The sequence below is a fragment of the Myotis daubentonii genome, chromosome 2, assembly GCF_963259705.1.
Source record: "Myotis daubentonii chromosome 2, mMyoDau2.1, whole genome shotgun sequence".
Lineage (NCBI taxonomy): Eukaryota > Metazoa > Chordata > Mammalia > Chiroptera > Vespertilionidae > Myotis > Myotis daubentonii.
This window is the reverse complement of record NC_081841.1, coordinates 25,329,057-25,345,486: the sequence shown is the minus strand read 5'-3', so window position 1 is coordinate 25,345,486 and position 16,430 is coordinate 25,329,057. Positions and strand designations below refer to the sequence as shown.

The window sequence follows — 16,430 nt, the reverse complement described above, 5'->3', positions numbered from 1 at the left end:
ACATTAGTTCATATTTAACATCTCCCATTTTTTTTTCTTGATACAATTCCACCAGTATCTCAGTGATTTTAAGAGCTTTCTTCCCCTGGCTGGGTAGCTCAGTTGATTAAAGTGTTGTCTTGATATGCCAAGGTTGTGGGTTCGATCCCCGGTCAGGGCACAAACAAGAATCAACCAGTGAATGCATAAGTAAGTGGAACAAAGAAGCAATGTTTGTCTCCCCCTACTTCCCCTCTCAAATCAATTAAAAAAAAAAAAAAGACAGTGCCCTGGCCAGTGTGGCTCAGTTGGTGGGGCATTGTCCCATGCACCATGAGGTTGCTGGGTCGGGCATGCCCGGGTTGTAGGTTTGATCCCCGGTAGGGGACATGCAGAAGGCAGCTGATCGATGTTGCACTTTCACATTGATGTTTCTGTCTCTAAAAATCAATTTTTTCAAAGTAATTTTTTAAAAGGACAGTAAAAAAAAGGTTAAGGACACTTATGCTAACATATACTTATAAACCTAGAGAATGTAGGCTGAATAGCCTATAGTTTCTTCAAGGTTCATAACTATTGACCAGTGCCTGAACATATAATATATTCCAAAGTGGTAAACTTAGTTCTGAATGCAGTTCAGCATAAGCCAGGTCTATCCTGTCAAAATTGGTTTAATGGAATTTAGATAGGTTTCGTTTTAAAACTCTTTAATCTTTTTTTTTTTTAAATATATTTTATTGATTTTTTACAGAGAGGAAGGGAGAGAGATAGAGAGTTAGAAACATCGATGAGAGAGAAACATCGATCAGCTGCCTCCTGCACACTCCCCACTGGGGATGTGCCCGCAACCCAGGTACATGCCCTTGACCGGAATCGAACCTGGGACCCTCCAGTCCACAGGCCGACGCTCTATCCACTGAGCCAAACCGGTTTCGGCAAAACTCTTTAATCTTAATAAAGACTTTAAGCTGATATTTTTACAAATTCAAATAGGATACTTACTAAGACTTGTAGAATCTATTCACTTATTCAGGATGGCATGGCTGTGGAATTGGGAAAGCTGTAAAGCAAATGGATTGGAGGTGATAAGATTATAGGAAGGGAAATGTTAGGCTGGTTGCTGTCAAGCTTTTTTGACCAAATCAAGAGGATACAAAGACATGGGTGCACACATAAACAGATATGTCATACAACAGTATTTATCCATAGTTTGTAGAATGCATTCTGACGTTTTCTGTTTTAAAATTCTATTTGCATCCCACTCAATTGTTTTCACTATCTAGTAACTTGCAGCCTGTAATTTAAAAATGCTTAGGAGACTATTATAGCTCAGGCAGAAGATGATGAAGATCTAAATCAAGAGGAGCAGTGGTGGTGGAAAGATAGATTTCAGAGTTATTTCTGAAATAAAAAAGGTTTGGTAACCATTTAGATATAGTTGATAAGTTTAGGTTGACACACAGATACCTCATTGAGGTACTGGAGTCATTAACTAGAATATATCACAGGGACTGTAAACTGAGGTACCATATCTTGGCAGCAGATGTAATGTTTGGCTGATTTAGGTTTTTTAAAATTTATTTTTAATTTAATTTAAATGCCTTTAATTTGCCAAGAGCACCTCATTTGTTTTATGATCTGCTTTACCCCTGGCATCTAGGAAACCTGACAGATGCTGGTGACAGAGAGTTCACTTTGAATGTGTTGCATTCAAGTCGCCCATGAAGTTTTTCAGGAAGTTGTTGACTGTATGGGTCTGTAGCTCAAGAGAGAGATTTGGGCTCTTCAATTTATTAATGATAATTAAAGCAGAGTTGGTGGATGAAATCTCCCAGGGAGAGTTAAATAGAGGAGGAAAATAGCAGGGGTAGACAGAACTCTGGGAACCACCTGTACTTAGGAGGCAGACAGAAGAGAATGAAGCCAACAAAAGGAAACAGAAAGAATAATCTGAGATAGTGAAACTAAGAGAGTGGTATCTTGGAAGGATATTGATCAGACATTTTTGAGGAAAACAAGAGCCAGCAGCATTGAGAATATAGAGGCCAGTGAGGTGAAGGGTTCATTGAATGTGGCAAATAGGAGAATGTTGATCTTTGCCAGACTAGTTGCAGTGTGGTGGTGAGGATAAGAGCCTGATTTCAGTGAGTCAAGATATGACCCAGAGACTTTAAGAATTGGAGCTAGTGAGTGTAAAGTATTCCTCGTAAGCTTGGCACTAGGAAGGAATGTCAAGGCACTAGAAAGGAATAAGAAAGATGAGATGGTTGCTCACGGGACTAAGAATCTGCCTCACATGCCATAGATGAAATATGTAACTGGCAGCCCCTATGAATTGTGTAACAGTAATGTTATTTTCTCTCATTTATTTTATTTAATCTATCAGAGGGTGAGTTTAACTATGTGGATGGGTGTTTGAGGTAAGACAAAGCAGAAGGAAGGTTTTTAAAGGATTTGCAGTTGTGAGCGATATAGTCTGACCATTCAGAATGGAATGATTTTCCTTCTAAATTGAAGAGTAATGCTCTAAATCAGATGAGCCCTTTTGCTCTTTCCCTCTACCTCTAATATTGATGTCTCTGCTTCTAAAGCCTCAGATGGAGCAGGTGGATGCCAAGGGCAGGGTCTTGCTCCAGTGCTCTCAGGCCCTGGCTTTCTTTCTGAGTCCTCAAGTACTCCTGTATCAGAGGCCTGTTCCTTGCCCTCAGGCAGCAAGACTCACCCTGAAGGCATCAGCTCATTGGGCCTGAGAGCTAATGCTCATCTTTAGCCCCCAGTTTCCTGTCACCAGGCCTACATGTCACTTTTCAAACCTAAAATCCAGCCCAGGCTTGCTTTTGGCTTCACCATTCCAGGTCATTTAATGACTTTTTTAGATTCATCCCTTCTGGCCCTAAAATTTGTTCTAAGATTCTAAAATAAGTTTGTTGATTTTTAGGATATACAGAATAAAGTATGATAGATTTTTATATGTATATGTAATTAAAACTTCTTAATGGAGTTTAACTATAATTCACTTAATTTTTTTAAAATCATTTACAGTATAGTTCCCAATGTTTTGTTTTATTTTTGTTTTCACTTAAGGATGGTTCCTTTGATTCTTAATGATAACATTTATCCATAATCCATGGGGCATGGTGTATATGCGTTCATAAAAAAGAAAAGTGTTTATAAGTTGTCTTCATTAGCTTCCCACTCTGCTCGCAAGCCCTCTTTTTGATTACTACTTTGACTCTACAGTTGTTTTTCATTATATAACTGTACTGCCTTGCCATTTTAGATCCAACCGAGGAGCCAGCACCACAGGCCACCAATACAGTTGGTTCAGTTATTGGAGTAATTGTCACTATTTTTGTGTCTGGAACCATATACTTTATTTGCCAGAGGATGTTGTGTCCACGTATGAAGGGAGATGGAGAAACCATGACTAATGACTACGTAGTTCATGGACCAGCTTCTGTGCCCCTTGGTTATGTGCCACACCCAAGTTCTTTGTCAGGATCTCTTCCAGGTGAGTTAAGACTGATCCATTGAGAATCAAGTCTTGGGTCCTGGCAAGATTCCCAGATTTCCATAATTGAAACAGGATACTACCCAGAGTCTGTATCAAACTAGAGCACCTTGGATTTAAAAAATTATAAGAACAAATTTTCTCTTTTACTTTTTGCATCTTCTCTGTACACAAAAGATCTGAGGTATGGTTGGTGAAAGCTGCCAAAAGATACAAAGCGAGTACATAGACAAGCATTTCTGTATACTACATATATGCATTTCTGGATGCAATCTATTGAAAGTGAATCAGCTAGTCATTTAGTGAAAAGTCATAAACCACAGTTCTTTAGATTCACTACCAGACAACTTTAGTACTATGGAGACCAGGAATTAAAGGAGGCCAAAAAATGGACTAAGATTTCTTTTTAGCAAAAATTTGGAAATAGCTGGGTGATCGCCGGGAGGTATATAATGTCTTATGTTCTCTTCTAACTTTTTTTTTTTAAATATATTTTATTGATTTTTTACAGAGAGGAAGGGAGAGAGATAGAGAGTTAGAAACATCGATGAGAGAAACATCGGTCAGCTGCCTCCTGCACATCTCCTACTGGGGATATGCCCGCAACCCAGGTACATGCCCTTGACCGGAATCGAACCTGGGACCTTTCAGTCCGCAGGCCGACACTCTATCCACTGAGCCAAACCGGTTTCGGCTTCTCTTCTAACTTTTTAAGTGGTGACTGGGATTGGGGTTTATTCAGGCAAAGCCAAGTAACCAGAAGTTCTAAACTTGGGTAGACCATGTTGCTCTAGGGAAGTACAGCTTTTTTATCAGAGCTTTCTGGTGCCCTTAGTGTAATGAGCCTCTTAGAAAGAGGTTCTAGGCAAAAGCCCTCTAAAAATATTTAGAAATTACATGTAACCAAGTAAACAGACATGATTTTTAAACTGTTAATGATTCTGTGTTACTATAACTATTTGCAGTTGTAGAACTTAGGAAGTCACGTGGAAAAAATGAAAATTTTTCTTTAGCATTGGTGGTTGTGATTACAATATTTGCATCCAGTAGCTGAAGAAATAATCTTCCATACATTGTATTCATGCCTTAAAAAATGGGTTTAGTTTCCTTTTGTGCAGATCTGTTGTTAGTCTAACCTGCTGCACAACCTCCACTCTCAGATCCCTTAAGAGGTTGAAAACCTCTCATTTTATCTCATTTTGAAGAGCTCTGCTTCCATTCCGGGTGGGTTGGGGGCGGGGAGCGGGGGTGAAGAGGCTATTCTTGGCCTTGTCCTAGGCCAGCTCTCAATGGAAGCGTTCACTTTAGAGAGCATTCATTTCCCTTCTCCATTAAATGTTCTCAATTATTAGAAAAAGAAGGCATATATTGTTTAAAAGTCAAACTCTTTGACTGTTTTATAGATCTTACTCATCTGTATTTGTCCTCCTTCATTTTAGGAATGTCTCGAGGTAAATCAATGATCAGCTCCCTCAGTATCATGGGGGGGGGAAGCAGTGGACCCCCTTATGACCGAGCTCATGTCACAGGAGCCTCATCAAGCAGCTCTTCAAGCACCAAAGGCACTTACTTCCCTGCAGTAAGTAGTCTGGTTTCCTTCATTTCACTTTGAATACTAAGAACAGAGGATCTCAGATTTTTAACTCAGTTAAATGTGGGTGCTCAGTGATGGTAATGTAAAAAGGTTTTTAGTATAGGAGTCAGGCATATAAGGTTCAAAGAAGGCTTTATCGTCACCGTGCAAGCACTTGTAAATCTTTCTTTATGTTGGCTGTGTAGTAAACAGCATATTTGAAAGCACTGGACATTACTTTCTCTGTAGGTAAAAGTAACTCCTGAGAGGCCTCAGCGCCTTCATTTATCTCATGACCTCCCAAAAGAGGAAGCACGTGGTATTTCTCCTAAGTCAGTAATTTTTCTTTAGACAATTATAATTTGAAAAAAACAACAACAAACAAAACCCAGCTCTACTGAACTTAAACCAGTGACTTTTAGATTATAGACTTTCTTCTCATCACCTTGAGCTGGCTAGCCATGATGAAACTGTGTTGTAAGGAGTGGAGAGCCACAAACCTAAGGTCACTTCTTTGCAGAAGGATTGTGCTAACAGTGTAATGGGAACGAATAGAGTAGAGATGGAAGAAGAGAAGTTGAAAGAAAGTTTGATAGTCTCTGTCTGGGATGGACCATTGTTATTTTAATAATTTCATTATTTTCCCTTTTAGATTTTGAACCCTCCGCCATCCCCAGCCACAGAGCGATCACATTACACTATGGAATTTGGTTATTCTTCAAACAGTCCTTCCACTCATAGGTCCTACAGGTAATACACCTCCTCCTCTAACACATATAGAGGTATTTATTAGAAGGATGGGGTATTCTAATACCTCGGGCTTGATGTAGCACCAAGTGAGTAGATGATGGTCACAGAGAGAATAGGCCTCTTGTCTTGGTAATGCTGACACTGCCCCTGTCACAGATTCTTTTCTTTCAGGGCATTATATAGTGTTTAAAAGAGAGTCACAAATGCTGGCTTTTAGAATAACAGTATAGCCCTCAGTGCTTTGCAATATTCTAAGGAAAAGTTACCTATCAAAATGACTGATTTCGAAATAGGTTACTGCTCGGGTTAGGTTTGATAGAAAGTCTAAGGATATGAAGTATTGGAATAAAACTCCACATGGTTCAGAGAGTTGAGAGCGCTCTAAAACAGCAGGGTTATTAAGAGCACAGAATTTGAGAGAACCTTCTGTTCAGCCCTTGCTTACATGGGTTATTATGACCTGAAATGAGGTATTTCTCATACAACTGCATGGAATAGGTCACAACTCATTAAGAGGGGGAGTGTGCCTTTGAGCTGATCTGTAGAGCATAGTGAGCAGGTTAAGCATGAGTATTAGAGTGTTGCCCTACTTGTCTCTCTTATTTGAAAGGCCAACAGTCAAGAGCTTGATATTCTTTGTTTAAACACTCAGTGCCCGGTATTTAATGTCAGTCCTCAAGTGCCTGTTATCTTCTAGATAAGGTGTTTCCTAGTATTCCAGTCAAATTGCCCTGAAGTAGCTGCATAGATGTGTGGAAATCAAATGGAAACTTGTTATAGTACCTCATTCAGAATTCTCAGTTCAGCTTATAGATAATGGCTATTTGAGATAGGCTTGACACTGAACTGAATGTTGCTTTTCCTGCCACAAGTTTGTTTTTAAAAAGCTAAAATAAAAAAAACAGTGGAAAAAATATCCTCATGTGAGGATTAACAAATAAATTAAAAGCCAAAATAGAAAGGCAGAAACCTGAAAATTGAAAAAAAAGAAAGGCCTAAATATTTATTTTAAACCTTTAATTTCTTTAAATTGAATAAAAAACTGTTTGATTATAATGAACATAATTACATCAAAACCCGTTCTTAATAATTTCCCATATCTCAAATTAAGCCCGGTTTGTTTCTTCTGAGTGAAACTTATCATTTGTTGAGATTTTTGTATAAAATGGAACTAGAAAGAATTTTGTTAATTCTGTTACCTTCCCTTCCCTGTTTTTTCCCCATGAAAATGGAAGTATTGGGCTTTTTAAATGTTGAGCCAAGAAATTTTATCAAGACTCTTTTATCTGGACAGAAAGATAAGACCTAAAAAATACTATGACATCATGTTGATATTGGTAGTAAAAAAAAAAAAAAAGCTTGAGAAAACCTGCTCAGCAGGTTATGTGATATTTGGTCTTTTGGCAACCTTCTCTTTTGAGGCAAGTCCTAATGCTCTCAGATGGTTTGTATCCTGGGATATAATCTGTGGTACTTTCTATCACTAGGTATTTTGTGGATTGTTACTTCAGTTTTGCACTTGCTCTTGCCCCTCTGTTACAGTTACTGTGTTTGATGAGAAAGCATATAAGATTAACTTTTCTATATTTAGAATATAAGAAGTTGCAGGTAGAAATAGAAATGATAGAAAAACTAGCACGTTAAGGCAGCTCTTATTTTTACTAGTATGATCCTGTCTTTTCAATGCCTTTTTCTTTAGTTAGTCATGCTACAAACTTTATTAATGACTATAGATTATTTAAAAAGGTAAGTAAGTTATGTCAAATACATATTAAAAGTTCACTGGTCCTCTATGGGTATTTAGAATTTATCTTTTTTTTTTTAATATATTTTATTGATTTTTTACAGAGCGGAAGGGAGAGAGATAGAGAGTCAGAAACATCGATGAGAGAGAAACATCGATCAGCTGCCTCCTGCACATCTCCTACTGGGGATGTGCCCACAACCCAGGTACATGCCCTTGACCGGAATTGAACCTGGGACCTTTCAGTCCGCAAGCCGACGCTCTATCCACTGAGCCAAACCGGTTTCGGCGAATTTATCATTTTGATGTTGAGGTAAAGCTGCTCTTATGACCATACGCTTGTCTTTTGGAGAATCAAAACCTTCTCTGAAACCACAGCAGTTTCCCTTTGCTGATAGGAACAGTAATGGGATAGATATGCCCCTTAGGCTGTCTATAATATTCAGTCTGGCTTGTACAGTATTTGATTTTTAAAGAGAGAATGAAGTCTTCAGACATCACTAAATTATTCATCAGGTAAATTATAGAGCAGTTGAAGAATGTTGAAGGAACATACACACTTTTAAGTAGTATAAAGCGTGTGAAGACCCACCTGGCTGGCATGGCTCAGTTGGTTGGGGGTCATCCCCTGCACCGAAAGGTTGCAGGCTCGATTCCCTGTTGGGGTACATGTCCCGGTTGAGGGTTCAATCCTTGGTAGAGGGCGTGTAGGACCAATCGGTGTTTTCGCTCTCAGATCAGTGTCTCTCTCTCTACCTCTCCCTTCCTCCCTCTCTAAAAGTCAATAAAAAATATATTTTTAAAAAAGTGTGAAGACCCATTCTTCTTACAGACCACGCAGAAATTGGTGAGGCTCACTATATCTAGACTAAAGGCTGAATGTATAACTGACAGATTTCCAAAAATAACCATTATGTACAACTTTGAATAGTTCTTTTTTATTTCTTTATCCAGTTTAATGTAAAGCTATAAGAGCACATCCAGGGTCTAGATTGAGTTTATCTGTGCATTTCCATCCTATTCATTTTCAATTGCCTCTAATCACATTGTATTTTCAAATATAAAATACATGCTACCTTCCACTTCCAATCTGCCTTTGAAAATTACCTCCTGGTCTGTGCAAATTTAGATTGTAGTTTATTATCTTCAATGTGAAGTTTACATCTAATACCTCTGTATTTTGATAGGAAAAACCACTTTTCCATAAAGCTAACTCTTCTCTTGGTTTTCTCCCTATACCAGCTACAGGCCATACAGTTACCGGCACTTTGCACCCCCAACCACACCCTGCAGCACAGATGTTTGTGACAGTGACTATGCTCCCAGCCGGAGAATGACCTCAGTGGCAACAGCCAAGGGCTACACTAGTGACTTGAACTATGACTCAGAGCCTGTGCCCCCACCTCCCACACCCCGAAGCCAATACTTATCAGCAGAAGAAAACTATGAAAGCTGCCCACCTTCACCATACACAGAGAGGAGCTACTCTCATCACCTCTACCCTCCGCCACCCTCTCCCTGCACAGACTCCTCCTGAGGAGGGGCCCTCCTCCTCTGACTGCCTCCAATGCAAACATGTACATACAGATTTGGTTGAGATCTGGAGGGGGGGAGGGAGATACTAGAGAAGGATGAGGCAGACCATGTACAGTTAAAAATTATAAATGGGGTAGGGAATACTGGAGATATTTGTACAGAAGAAAAGAATATTTATATATTTTCGTAAAACAGCAGATTTGCTGCTTGTGCCATAAAAATTTGTATAAAAATAAATTTGTACTAAAAGTTTTATTTTTGCAAACTAAATACACAAAGCATGCCTTAAACCCAGTGAAGTGACTGAGTACAAGGAAGCAGGAATAATAAAGGCATCAGTGACCAGGAATGTCTGGGCTTTATTGATACCAAAAATAAAAGTAGAAGAAGAAAAATTGAAGTCCATTTTAGAGCAGCTTGGAAGTAGCCAGATTGCCTTCATGTTTACTAGCACTTGAGGGCCTACAAGTATAAGAAATCATGAAAGAAAATGGAATTAATATTAACTTTGGACATAGGACTTTGTTTTCTCTAGAACCCAGCAATTTTAGTGAGGAAAACATACAAAAATCCGATCTGGGTGTTGCTGTTGTAGGAAGATCAGCTGTCTGGTGAGAAGCTGTGGGGCTGATGGTATGCACAGCCTCCTGTCTCTCCCTCAGAATCCACACTCGCCTCTCAGAATTTCTCCTCTAGGGGTTTTCACCCTGCTTGTTCCCCCAGCAGCTCTGTAGTCTGTTTGCCAAGATACCATGATTTATTCAAAGCTTGTTATCTGAAGATTGATTAAATGAAATTTTCTAAATTAAGGTTTTATTTTAATATTTATACTCGCTCCACTCTCCTGTAGGCTCAGCTCTTCAATTTGATTGCTGTTTGTGCATAATGATTGAAGGTTAGACATATTATTGCTCCTCTTCTAAGATTGTTTTAATGCTCATTAAACTGTCTTTTTACAACACATATAGGCAACGTTTAAGAATTACAAATTTAACCGTATGTTTTTGTTGTAAGTTGATCATATATCCTTGCAGTACTTTCAGCATGTAATATCACAGTATAAAATCATTTTTATATATATTTTTCCTACTAAAATATTAAAATATGTTCTGGTTAGAGACAATCTATATAAAAGGAGAATGTTTTGTTATCATTAGGGTTTCCCGTTAGTAACTGTTCATGACATTTTTGTGTTCTTTAGGCCAATTTTTCTCAGAATGATGTCTGCATACATACCTCTTCTAACGTGTGACATGAGTTTAATATCTTTCTTGTTACCTAATGTGAATATTACATTTTTTTCAAATTATCTAAATTATCCTTATAATCACCTCCTATATATATATCAGTGTGTGTTCTCTCTTATCCTGTTACGGATTAAGATGATTTAACAAATTTAACAATACGGATTAAATGAGAAGGCAAACTATTAACTTCTCAGCCGTCAGAACTCGGTGGAGAGGATACTGGAAGGCTCTCTGTAACCTGCCTGGCCTGCATGGTACGGGCTGCTGCACCCCCAGCTGTCAGGGCTGACCTGTGGGACGATTCTAGCGCTTCGTTGCCACCTTGCCAGAAGTTGGTTTCCTGCTTTACACGTGTTTCCAGCATTTCTCTGCTAAAATTGAATGTGTTTTTAAACTAGTGTATTTCTTACCTTAGCAAATGTTGGTCGTTTATTGCTGAATGGTTTTTTTAAATTCAATCTTGCTGAGAGGCCTCTCTGGATTTAAGGGCCCAATGAAAAACAATGGAAGAAAGGATTCAGAATATCAGCAAGGGTGAAGTAATTCTTTAAGCAATTAAAAAATGCCTAAGTAAACTTTTTCAAGAGAAAAAAACGTGGTTTCAGAATACTGGTTAGATTGCTGGGGACACCTTATAAGAATCCGTGCCCCTTATAAGAATCCTGTGCACTTGATTTTGCATATGAATAAATGGTGATCCAGCAGTGTCTTGCATCTCAGTCAGCAAATGTAACTCTTCCTGTGAAAGGAACAGTGTGCTCACAGCCCAACAGAATGGACACAGAAGGTGCATTCTGTGACACACCGCGGGCACTTGATGCTTAAATGAAGATGGAAAGGTTAGCAATAACTGGGTATCAATTAGAATTTGAGAATTCTATATGTTTACATTTTTTAATGTGCATCTTTATCTGGTGGGCTTCCCATGTGGAAACTTGCACTATAATTAACTAAGAAGAATATTGCCTTGTTGTATCTCAGTCCAAGTGCTTGTACTGCGATGGCAATGGCCTCTTCTTGCAAAATGCTAATTTGTGTGCCAATTTGAAATTATTTGAAGGTGGTTCAGCTTAATCTCAGAATCCTCTTTCTGGGGTAGTTGAGATGGATTTTTAATGTTTTGGGGAGTACCTTTAAAATGAGAGAATTGTCAGAATTCAGGAAGGATTTATTGGCCCTCAGGTTAAATGGACAGTTAAGCGTAAGTAAACTTTCTTGATTATTAAACACAAGAGCTTTAATTAGAAAAACTAAGGATTAAAAAAAAACCCTCACAAATCATGACAGCACAAATTGGGAGAAAAAAAATCAAAAAGGGTTTTTAATTTGATGTATTGTGAGATTCATCATCCATGAGTGGAGAATAAATAAAATTTCATTAGATTCCTTAAATAAAAAAGTATTTCGAACATGTCTTAAAGTATGCCCACTTACTGATATGTTTAGGGTTATCTGAGAAATTAACTTTAGCAGAGCATACGTTCAGTGCACTATAGTAAGCTGTTCCGCATCAACATGGTCTTTTATGACCCTGAACTTTTCTGACTTTGAACTTGGCTCCTGCAGAGCCCTGGTCTTCTGAACAGTGGTCTGGGGAGTTTTGCTCTGAACCGTTAATACATTTAACAACTATTCTAAATGGATGTTATGTATTTAGAAATCTAGTACCGGAGGATAAGTCAGAGGGGTGTGGTTTGAGCAGTAAAATTTTAGGATGTTTGAGGATTGCATTTGTTCATTTAAAAATTCTCTTAAGTCAATAATTTGTATAGGGCCAACTCATTCGATATTAGGATATAAAAATAGCCTCCATTTTTATTGGGTAGCAATTAGTTTTGGGGGGAAAGCCCGTTTGCTGTAAAGGCCCATTAATGAAGAATACTTCAGGTACAGTTAGTAGCTGCAGCTTACCTGGCCTGTTAATAAACTGTATATATATGTGCCCTGATACCAATAATCATGGTAGACATTGTTTACTTCTGGTACTAGAGGGGCCTTCCTGAAGCTCCTCTGCGATAGATGTGCTGCTGCTGTTCCCTGTCTAGTCCTGTGTCTAGATTAGATGCTTAGACATGCAGTTTTAAGATTGTTTTATCTCTTGCCACTCCATTGGTTTGCATGCTATAAGATCTGCATGTTGGTTACCATTTCACATGTAACAAAATTCAGAAACAGAAATCTTGGGCTTTTCAAACCCCAAATATGTCATGCTTTGTTAAGTTACATAGTGTGGACTGTGGATATGAGTATGTAAATATTAGTCAGCTGACAAATATTTGGACATCTACAAATGAGACTGTACACCAGGTGTAGACATGAACTGAGTCATAAAGAAGTTTATAATCAAATTTGTTTAAAACACCTTCTCAGAATTTTTAAACTAAAGAAATTTAATTTTATTTGAATTACTTTCCTTATCCCAAGCCTAAAATGAGCCAAGAGAAATAACAAATGATTTTAGAAAGTACTGGTGCATGTGTGGTTTCTATCTTTTGGAATGGCATCATTTCATAATAGTCTGAAAAGTTAGCTCTTGAAATTTTCAATGTTTTAGACAGAATTTGGACCTAAAATATGTCATTTTACATTTATAATTTTGAAATACTGTTAATGATGAGTATTGTAAATTTATATGCTCAGGATATTTATCTAAATTCTGTGTTTTATTAAACTAAAACGACGTGAGTAGAGGGGGAGGTAGATTTTTTTTAGGGTAATCTAGATTATTTAGAGCAGCAGTTCTCAACCTATGGGTCGTGACCCCTTTGGGGGTCGAAAGACCCTTTCACAGGGGTCGCCTAAGACCATCGGAAAACACATATAATTACATCTTTTTTTGTGATTAATCACTATGCTTTAATTATGTTCAATTTGTAACAATGAAAATATATCCTGCATATCAGATATTTACATTACGATTCATAACAATAGCAAAATTACAGTTATGAAGTAGCAACGAAAATAATTTTATTGTTGGGGGTCACCACAACATGAGGAACTTTATTAAAGGGTCGTGGCATTAGGAAGGTTGAGAACCACTGATATAGAGTGAAATGACTATCCTCACCCTTCTTCAGTGCAGGTACACTTCACTCTGTATCTGTTTTTTGTAAGGCATTCTTAAACCATGAAGTTTACTGCTGAAAGAAATATTCATGACTTTACAGATAGAATTATAAACTAACCATATAGAACTAACAAAAACTTCCCCCCCACCCCACCCCCTGCCATTAGTTAGGATTTGCCTAAAAGTTAACACCAAACAATTATAGAGAACTGCTTTTGCTTAACTGTCCATTCTTTTTTAAATTAAATATAATCAGGGTAGGGATGCATATATATGTATGTGAATATGTATATATGACCACTCCTTTAATATGGGTATTAAAAGGAAAATAAAGCAAAGAGAGTCTGATTAAATGTAATGTTATGTGAAATTAAGTATCTGGGGTTAGTGAGGAAAATTTAGAGTAAAGAGGATACTGAGAAGCTTGAGCTGGACTAGCCTTATTTGCAAGTGAAGGATCTGGTGCTGCTTTCAGATGTTTATCCTTTATGTGTGTTAAATTTTTTCTTAAGCTTTAATCTTCGTTTTGTCTTAAAGTCAGCTGGTGTTTCTTGTCCATGGACTTTGGTACGATGGTGCTTTGCAAGGATGTATTTATATATTTTAATGGCCAACATTTGGTCAGCCCTTGTCCACTATTCAGTTCCCCCATTTTGTAAAATAAGTGCTTTAATTGTAAACTGTATAAAGATACCTTGTATAAATCCTCCTTTTGATTATTACAATAAGCTGAGTTGTAACAAATGAAATGTTGATTTTTATAATAAAACAGTGGAAAATAAAAGTGTTTCTTTTCAGCAAGAAATTAAAACCAGCTGCTTGGGCTTTGCTGTGATACACAACCATTGTGTTTCAGACACACCAAAACCCACCTTTATTTTTATTTCAAATGAAATACAACCTTATTAGTCAGTGATTGAGCTCAAATAGGTGATTAATGGAAACCAAGTTTTAACATAAAGGTCTTTCCTTAGTAGATACTTTCACATCAGAGAGTTTACCTTGGCTTCTTTTTTTTTAATCCTCACCCAAGGATATTTTTTCCCATTGATCTTGAGAGAGAGAGAGAGAGAGAGAGAGAGAGAGAGAGAGAGAGAGAGAGAAGGAGGGAGGAGGGTAAGAGAGAGAGAAAGAGAGAAACATCAATGTGAGAGAAACTCATCTACTGGTTGCCCACTGGTTGCCTCCCCCACGTTGCTGGACTCAGACCTGGGATGGAACCTGCAACCAAAGTACGTGCCCTTGACCAGGAATCGAACCTTAGACCCTCAGTCCACGGGCCAGCACATTAACCACTGAGCCAAACTGGCAAGGGCTACCTAGCTTCTTTGCTAACCCCTCGTATTCTTTATTCTGGTGAGGGATTCTTTTAGCTTTTATATATCTCATAAAGTCTTGATTTCACCTTCTTAAAACATCTTTTTGTTGGGTATAGAATTCTGTGTTGACAATCTTTTTTCTCTTGATGCTTTAAAGATTTTATTCTGCCTTCTATTGTTTCACAAGAAAAGTTTGCTATCATTTTGTTTGTTTTTTAATGTGTAATGTGCCTTTTTCTCTGGCTACTTTCAAGATTTTTTGTAATCACTGATTTTGAGCAACTTGTGATGTGCCTTAATGTAGTTTTCTATTATGTTTTTTGTGTGGTTAGCATTCATTAAGTTTCTTGGTTCTGTGAGCTTATAGTTTTCATCAGATTTTGAAATTTTTAATTCCAGTTACACATATATTGGCTGGTAGAAATCAGTCCACATTTCACTATTGCTTTGTTTTTTCTTCCTCCAGTCTTTCTCTCTTTTGTCTTTGAATTTACTTTCCTGTTCTCCTACAATGTGTAGTTGCTGTTAACCCAGTCTGGTCTACTTTTTTCATTTCTTCTCCAATAGTTTGATTTAAATCATACTTATAATTTCTGTGTAGACTTCAGAAGTTCAGTCTTTCCTTTGACTTATTGAGCATATGGAATATTAATAGTTTTAATGCTCTTGTCTAGCAATTCTATCGGTTGTATCATTTCCAGGGTGCCATTTCTTGATTTTTCTCATTATTGGTCTCATTTTTTTTTCTTGTGATTTTTCAATTGGATGCCTGACATTGGCAATGTTGTGTTAAGTATTGGATATTTTTGTGATCCTATAAGGATTCTTGAGCTATATTCTGGAAGACAGCTAGGTTACTTGGTAACAGTTTAATCTTTTTGGTTTTTGCTCTTCACCTTTGTTGGGCAGAACCAGAAGTATGTTTAGTTCAGGGCTAATTTTTTTCCCCATTACTGAGGCAAAATTCTTCTGAGTATTTTACCTATTGCCATACAAATTTTGAGGTTTTTCTATTCTGGATAGTGGAAATAGACACTGCTCCCAAACCTGTGTGAGTTTTGGAGAGTGGTCCCTTAATATTTTCAGATGTTCTTTTTCAAAGCCTTGGGCAATGTCTTTATATGTATGGGTTATTCAGTATTCACCTCAAAATTTGAGACCTATCTAGATCTCTGAAGCTTTTTGTGCAATTCTCTTCTCTCCATTATTTGCCCTGCAAACTTTAGCTGCCTTGGCCTTCTTGGACTCCTAGGCACTATTTTCTCTATTCAGGGAGATTGCTGCGCCCTGTGTGGGTTCCCCTCCTTCCAGCACAGCCTGAACATTCTTTACCTGCAGTATTCTAGGTCAAGCAAGCATAGGCCTCACTTTGTTCTCATCTCTCAGGGACCAGTTCTTCATTGCCTGATACACAATGTCTTAACTATTCTTTCATATATTTTGTTATTTTTATTTTTTGTTCTAAGCAGGAGATTAAATTCAGTTACTGTTCATTTTAGTGGGAAGCTGTAGTCAATATTGGAACACTTGAAGAGCTTGTTGAAACTACATATACCATAGGCCATACTCCAATTTTACTGATTTACAGGATACAGCAGTAAGGCTAGGATATGATTCTGCAACTGTGCACTGAAAATACGCCAGACATTACGTATGCAAAATTAAATTAGCCATAATACTTGTATACGAAAGTTTGCAATCCAG

The 16,430-nt window shown here is 37.7% G+C and overlaps 1 protein-coding gene across 6 annotated transcripts in view; it reads left to right on the top strand.

Moving 5' to 3' along the window:
- Positions 1-12,712, top strand: part of LRP6 (LDL receptor related protein 6) — a 146,211-nt gene extending 133,499 nt beyond the window's left edge. For 5 of the 6 annotated variants that reach the window (XM_059682217.1, XM_059682219.1, XM_059682218.1 and 2 more), the window contains 4 exons: positions 3,260-3,490; positions 4,930-5,069; positions 5,716-5,813; positions 8,800-12,712. In XM_059682217.1, coding sequence (XP_059538200.1) covers positions 3,260-3,490; positions 4,930-5,069; positions 5,716-5,813; positions 8,800-9,094 — 764 coding nt within the window. In that variant the 3' untranslated portion in view covers positions 9,095-12,712. The remainder of the gene's footprint in view (positions 1-3,259; positions 3,491-4,929; positions 5,070-5,715; positions 5,814-8,799) is intronic. The other variant, XM_059682215.1, reaches the window with a different exon arrangement.
- The last annotated feature ends 3,718 nt before the right edge of the window (positions 12,713-16,430 follow it).